The 8,194-nt window shown below is 36.6% G+C and overlaps 1 protein-coding gene across 1 annotated transcript in view; it reads right to left on the reverse strand.

The window, feature by feature from the left end:
* Positions 1-6,216: 6,216 nt before the first annotated feature.
* LOC106472953 (histamine H1 receptor-like) overlaps positions 6,217-8,194 on the reverse strand; it is a 10,488-nt gene continuing 8,510 nt past the window's right edge. Inside the window, exon 3 of the mRNA XM_013933622.2 lies at positions 6,217-7,965. Coding sequence (XP_013789076.2) covers positions 6,217-7,965 — 1,749 coding nt within the window. The remainder of the gene's footprint in view (positions 7,966-8,194) is intronic.

The raw sequence follows: 8,194 nt of genomic DNA on the forward strand, positions 1-8,194 counted from the left end.
CAGTTTCGCTGCTTTATAAACGCGGTAATCGAATTGCAATATCATTTCCACAGTGCGCATGTTCATTAAAATCAGAAAGCAGTCCTGCACGTGAGCGTTTATGTGTGTTAGGGTTGTGGAAGAGTTGGTTGGTTGATAAACGCAAATCTACACAGTGGGATATCTGTGTCGTGCCTTCCAAAGGTATCGAAACCCTATTTTCAGCATCGTTGAGTCAATGTGCAGGAGGGAAGGGGGTGATAGTACGAGGTGCGTATCAAAACTAATTTTCAGAATGGAAACCAAAACTTATATTGGTAATATTGAACGGTTGCTATAGTGTCTTCTCTAAAGACGTTGCTAACAAAATTTGTATCGACCCTCAGTGGATAAGTTTGATAACTTATAACATTGAAATTTTGGATTTAATCCCTACACTAGAAACAGCACAGATAGCTTATTGTTTTATTTTGTGCTTGACAACAAAACAAATAATCTAAGCATTATATTTTTCTAATTTGTTACACCGCTCTTCCAATGCTCTTACTCCTCGCCCCCCAGTGGCACAGCGGTATGTCTGCGGATTTACTTTGACTAAGATTTTTTGTTTAGCAGCTGACAAGAGCAGTAATAATGTGTATAGGTATTTGTCAACATAGGTTTAATACAATTGTTAGGTCCTAACTGTACTATCAGATCAACGCAGCAACTGGACGACACGTCAACAAGCAAGCCAGAAACGGGTTTATAACTTTGTATTTTATACCAAATGACGAGTAGTGTGGTTTCAAGAACGTGGATAGGTCAAAGGTCACAAAAATAAACGTCTTGTTCACAGACGAATCGTGCTCTACTTTGCAGGAGATGGGATATATGTATGTATTTAAAGAATGGCTGGGACCAGATAAAACCCTAAATTCACGTAGAAAAAACACTTTTGTTGGTGATGGCATACTGGTCAAGGCAAGAACCGGCATTATTGGCTGCACTAGTTTAAGGTCTTGGTGTTATTTGTGTAGGTGTTTAAGAAGTTTGCACGTAGCTACACTAAAACGAAGGCAGCTACTCAACATCAACTATCAAACACTTTGACTTCTCTTGAAGAGCCCCCCCCCCCCAATGGCACAGCGCTATATCTGCGGACTTACAACGGTTTCGATACCCGTGGTAGGCAGAGCACAGATAGCCCATTGTGTAGCTTTGTGCTTTTACTGATTTTACAACCATCCTGTATATTATGAATTTGATCTTGTTGAATAAGTGTACTTTATGAAATTGATATTAATAAATGTTGACAATTTCTTAAGAACTAAGCTAGAAACAAACATTTTCATTGTGTTTTAGTTAGATACAGGAATAGCTTACTAATTTAAAAAATATTAAAACTCGGATTGCAGAGAGTAAATTTGCACATTGGTTTCTTTTGTTTGCAATTAAGCACAAAGCTACACAATGGGTTATCTGTGATCTGTCTACCACGGATATCGAAACCCGGTTTCTAGCGTTATAAGTCTGCAGACATGCCGCTCTGCCACTGGGGGGGACCTATCAACAGGGGGCGAAGTAGTGGTAAAAAAACGCCCATAAAAACCGCAAAATGAGAAATTGAAAATTTGTATGTATCTCCCCAAACAAACCTTCATACCAAATTTGCCGAAGATCCATCAATAGGGAACGAAGTAATGGTAAAGTAGGCGAAAATGCAAAAACGTCCATAAAAACCGCAAAACGCAAAATGCAAAACTGTAAATTTGTACGTGCCCCCGCATGGATCTAATGAACATATATTCCAATTTTGGTGGAGATCCATCCACACCCTGCGAAGTAGTTACGTGGACAGACAACAGACAGTACTGTTATATTTATATAGCTACAAAGATCAGTTAGAAACAGATTGTTATTATTATAATTAAATGAACAAATGGCTCTAAGAATGACGATATGAAAAATATATTTAGTCCTTTTTTTATTTGAAAGCTCATTAAGTAAATGACACTAGAATAAATATTTTAGAAACGAAATAGTAAATGAATCTCGAATTTTTTTTATTTCTTATTTTGCAGGTTTTAGGATTTCTTTAAAAAAAAGATTCATTGAATTATTAATCTATGTGTTGTTTTCATCCTATTAATTTTATTAAGTAAAAAAAGTCTGGTACAAGTTTGAAAGACTTAATATATTACATTTGTTATTTGTTTTACTCTCATCTGATATATTACCTTCATTAAAACTTTATTCTACCAATAAGAAAGAAAATTTTATTAATTTCTACAAAAAAAAAAGACATATAATTTAAAGACAACAAGAATCTTTTGGTCCATCTAAGCCATTTCATCCACTAAGCTACATTCTCAAATGAAAATATAACACTCTAAGTCAGCCCTTATTATTCAAATATTTGTCAAGCCTTCCCTTGAACTTTAGTAGATCTAGGGGACACTAATATAAATTTTGGCAAAATAGGAGACATCTTCAGCTAAGGAAGTTGAAGGGTTTGTTTATCTGTAATTAAGCACAAAGTTACACAATGGGCTATCAGTGCTCAGCCCACCACGGGTATCGAAACCCGGTTTCTAGCGTTATAAGTCGACAGACATACCGCTGTGCTACTGGGGGGGGGGCGTTGAAGATGTCTCCTATTTTGCCAAAATTTATATTAGTGTCCCCTAGATCTACTATTGAAGATGTCTCCTATTTTGCCAAAATTTATATTAGTGTCCCCTAGATCTACAATTCTGATCACTTATGAAGCTGATCTTGGTGATAAAGTAAATTTACCAAGGTTGTTCTTATTGCAATCAGAAGCTCCATACACCAGCTGGAGTAGATATCTCCTCTGTTTATTATAATTAAGCACAAAGCTACACAATGGGCTATCTGTGCTCTGCCCACCACGGATATCGAAACCCGGTTTCTAGCGTTGTAAGTCTGCAGACATACCGCTGTGCCACTGGGAGGCATATCTCCTCTGTCTTGTTTGATTGTCAAATAACATCCACTGTTATACTTTTTTTATCTCTCTGTTGTTCACGGTGGTAAATAACAATGCAACTGTTACGCCTCCAGTCGTTAATTAATTTTCCGTAACTTCGTTCCGACGAAACTTTTGCGACACAAGTCCTTTCTTAAATAAAACTGGTTTATTCGTTCCGAATACAACTTTACGATACACTTAATTTCAACAGTCGCTCTATAACAACACTATAATTCACGTCTCACGAGGCCAACAATATTTTGTCCGCATACATTCAATTACTCATTACACTGTTGTCCCGTCACGTTGTGACCATCTTATATATACCAGCCTACCCCCAATCTAGTAATCTCCCGAAGGTTCGAGAAAGAAGTGGCGTGATACTAGTCACGTGACCTCGCTGACGCAACACAACTATCAAAGATTTTCAAATAATCTAATCGATTTATTAGTTTTTTCCACATTAAATGTAAAAAAAAATGACTGTTGGGCTTGAGCTAAACTTTTTTGAGTATTTTAAGGTATTCAATAAAATAAAATAAAAAACGTGTCATAGTAAAAAAAAAACACTAAAATTATGATTTTGCTTATTTTGGACAAGTTTAATCCAATAACAATAAATTGGGCAAACCTGAGGTCAATTGAATTAGGTATATCAAACCCATAAAATGTTATTTGAGATGTATAGTGAAGTAAAAAAAAAGCAAAATAGTTTAACAACTCTTTGGAGAAAGGCCTCACTGTAATTTAGCGGTAAATCACTAAATATGAGGTTTCGATACCCGCGGTGGACAAGAACACAAATATCTATAGGTGTAGCTTTGTGCTTAATAACAAACAAACACAAAGTCTTTGGATAAAGATTTTCCAATCCCAAACGTAATTTGAGGAGTCATTAAGTCAAATGTCAACGTAAAGCACTGTAAACTTTCAGCCTTTGTAAATATTCAATATTTTTGTAATATTATTACCTTCGAACCTTTTACTTACATTTTATATTTCTCACAAAAAAATGATACATCTTAAAAAGATTTTACTCGCTAATTAACCAATTAGTTTTGATCCTTGGAAAATTCTAATCAGTAAAGACTCAGTGAACTTTGAAATAATACTTGAAAATACAGAATTGCTCTGGAGTCTCGCTTATCCCGCTGAACAATAGACAAACCTTTTTTGTGTCTGTAAATAATGCTTATCATTTTTTATTATATTGTTACCAACACTATACCGCTGACAACAATAAACTGGTTTTCCAAAATATAATGTATATATTTGATCAAGTCACAAATTAGTCAAATTATATACTTTCTTGACGGATACAGTTAGAGTAACTTTTGTTGGAAGAAGTTTCTTATAATTATTCCAGTTATAAAAGTAAGTAGTTAATGTTTGTGATTTGGAGAAAGTAGATTAATAACTTAAAAAAATCAATATGTTTTACGTGTATATTCGAAAGCTCGATTTTTTATATAAATTATTATGTTATTATCTGACCGTTATCGTAATGTACATATTCCCATAAGACGAGTGACGTTTGTTAGAACACTAGATAGCTCAAAAGAAGCTTAAAATCCTTTGGCCAGACATTAATACATTAAAACGATATGCTAAAAAAAAGAAAGACTTACTAGCGTTTTTCCAAAGGTAATTCTTCAACCTACGTGTTGATAAAGAAAAATTAAAACATATTTATATTGAATGATATAGGCAAATTTCAACTTTAATGTATGTTGTTTGATGGGATCACAACTTGTCACGTGCAAAAACTGTAATTTTACAGCTTTGTTTTTAGAAGTAATTAAAACTGCATTGGTGAATCACCACTACAATCTCTGTAGTTGTGCAAATACACGTTAATACTTTAAGGCTCAACAGTTTTATGTAATATTTTTATCATACACAATATTATTCTTACAATTGTTTGTTTGTTATGACTTTTGCGCAAAACTAAACGAGGGATATCTGCGCTAGCCATCCCTAATTTAGCAGTGTAAGACTAGAGGGATGACAGCTAGTCATCACCACCCACCGCCACTTCTTGGGCTACTATTTTACCAACAAATAGAGGGACTGAAAGTCACATTGTGACGGGGATTCGAACCCGCGACCCTCAGATTGCGAGTCGAGCGCCCTCACCGGGCCTCCTAGAATTGAGAGAAAGTAAAATGATACAGTGTATCAGCGATTATATCAGTTCATGCGATCGATACCAAAATTGTATAAAATATATCATATTGTATCTAATGAAATGTCAACTTGTATCGTGTGTATTATTACCTATATGATACAAATAATCTATATATATACTACTATTATTTATATAGAAAGGTTAGCAAATAAATCTTCGACGATTTTCATCTTAATAAAAACATGTTTTTTTTATGAATATTGGTACTGATATAAACAAGATGTAGGCTTAGAAAAGTTTTTCTGACTGGTTCCGTCCTTTTCAGAAACAATGTTTTGCAGACGTATAAATGTAAGAAATAACGGAGACCAGTGATTACAATGTGAACTTTTTAAGCTTGGGTAAAAAAAAGGGTTAGGTTCGTTTTCTCTCTCTTGTACAATTATTTACACTCGATATTGTAATTTACCAACATATTTTAACCTAATCAGCTCGGATTTCGCTTAACTTTGGCGCTGTTCAACGAGTTATTCATCTTGAATGTTTTACATAGGCTTCAGAGCCGGCCCCAGATAAAATTATATTCGGTGCTCCTGCCCCTGTAAAATTGCAATGTTAATTTTGGCGCTCATTAGGGTGGGCGTCGCTCACCCAAAGAACCGGCGCCGATAGACTTCTGGGGACAGTTTTCTATTTCCCTGTATATTAAAACGAGGGTCAAAAGATCACTTGTATCTACTTCTAAAGAAACTGTAAACGTTTGTGATTAAAACTTAAGGCCAATTAGTCTAAAGTAATAGCACGCAAACGTATGGTCAAAGATAGAAGTTTTGCTTTTTATGGTGGCTCACAAATGCAGTAAATAAAATGTCCGTCTATTTTTTTTCTTAATGTTTTATATCGTTTACTTGCACCTTTCACCCATGTGAAGAAACTAATGAAACAGCCTCGTTTTGATATAAAGCTCGTAAACGCTCTTCATCTACCTTGTATGACAGCGAGCCTAAAAAAAATGGCCGTTTTTTCAGGTGAAACTTTGGAACATCCAAGATTTTACAGTTCAATTGAAAATCAATTTTTATTGAGAGTTAGTATTACAATACTGGTTTTTTAAAAACCAATACACAGAAATAAATTAGGCAAATAAGTGATCGGGTTTAGCGTTTGCTGAAGTTGGAAAAAACATGGAATTCGTGGAACCTCTTCGGAACATTTTCTTGAAAGACCTTTTAAAGTTATCATTACATAACGCGTAGAGAAAAGGGTTCATGGTAGAATTCAAGTATCCTAACCAGCTGGTAGCGGTATGAATTTTGGGGTCTATACAGTCTTCACAATAAGCAGTAACAATGAAAGATATTATGTAAGGTAGCCAGCACAATACGAAGGCACCCATGATAACTCCCAGTTGACGTGCTGCCTTCTTCTCTTGTCGTAAGGAAGACGCCATGTTCTTTCTTGTCACACGCATGCGCAGTGCGGTTGTAAGGTTTGGTAAGAATCGGGTACCTTGCCTGAGACTCAAACGGCTGACAGACCGAGAGGGAACAGAATCAAATCGATCTAACGACCTATGGTGGTCAAGGGATACTATTTCGGGATCATATCTAGATTTACCAGAGCCTCTTCTGCTTGATTCGTCAGAAGAATACAATTGAACCAGTTCTAAAGTTGTTTGTTTCTTCTTACGGTTGAAGAAAGTTTTCCGAGATTTTCGTAATGTTGGTTGACACAGTTTAGATTTGATCTCAGAAACAGTCTCTCTGGTGTCCTTCAACTTGCTGGTTCTTTTCCTATCAAGCGTGATAGCGGTGGGGTAGTTTCCGCTCGCCTCAGTTTCTTGCAACATCGTATCGCGTTCATCAGTTCCGTTGTCAGGCAGGAACTCCATTTTAGTTCCGTTGTCAGGCAGGAACTCCATTTTCTCAGCAGTTTCGTCAAAGTTCTGTTTGAAAACCGACGTTTCGAGATCTCTTTTGCTGTATTCCGGCGACGGAAGCATCACAACTGTCATGTCCCGAAACTCTCGATCTTTGGAAGACTGTTTTGGAAAGCATGAGCTGATATCAGAATCCCTGCTCGTCGTTTGGATGCAAGCTCTTCGACTTCCGTAGTTTTCACGATGCTTTCTGGGACAAGCTACCTGTACAAAATCGTTACTTCGAGAACAGTTTAGGCCTACTCGCTTATCAACAACCCCATAATCCTCATATTCGTCGTCGAAAGAAGAAGTACAAATCCGTTTTCGACAGGCGTCTCTATTCTTGAGACTGCGGCCATTCCTCCAACGAGTGCTCCTCAGTGGCCGTGTTTGATCTGGAACGTTATCTTCTACAGAGAACCTATTTTCATCATTAGGTCCTCCTCCGCCTGTGTTGCACTGACCAATCTCAAATTTACTGCGTTTTTTAATTTCGTGGAAGATCCTTGCGTACAAGCATATCATCAGAACCATCGGGACGTAGAAATTTGCCGTCGACGTAGACAATTTAAAAAGGACGTTGTCGGCAAATTCCGTTTCACAGACTTCTTCAGGCTGTTTTCGAACACCGTCATTGTACCAGTAGTGCCAGCCAATGATCGGGACGATCCACATAGCCGACACAAGCCACGCGACCCCAATCATTATTAGCGCCCTCTTTTTAGTCCTTTTTCGCAGGTACTTTAAAGGGGACCTTATAGACCAGTAACGATCCAAGCTCAAGATGAACAGGTTTAAGATGGAAGCCGTGCTAGCAGTATAATCCATCGACAGCCAGAACTGACACACGACTATTCCAAACATCCAATTTCCTGTAATAGCATACGCCGAGCTGATGGGCATAACTATCATTCCAACTGTGAGATCAGCGATCGCCAGACTCATGATGAACATATTACTCACCTGAAAAAAAAGAAGCAACAGAGATACAACTTAAAGTTGATATTCATATACTTAGACCTATATTAACCTAAGTACAAATATCCCATGAAACAATGTTTTACAGATGCAGTTTTGTAGTTATTATGATGAAAATTAGATCCCTTTATCAGTATTGTTACAAAATACAACACAATTAGATCCCTTTATCAGTATTGTTACAAAATACAACACAATTAGATCCCTTTATCAG

Source organism: Limulus polyphemus, unplaced genomic scaffold, assembly GCF_000517525.1.
Source record: "Limulus polyphemus unplaced genomic scaffold, Limulus_polyphemus-2.1.2 Scaffold5767, whole genome shotgun sequence".
NCBI lineage: Eukaryota > Metazoa > Arthropoda > Merostomata > Xiphosura > Limulidae > Limulus > Limulus polyphemus.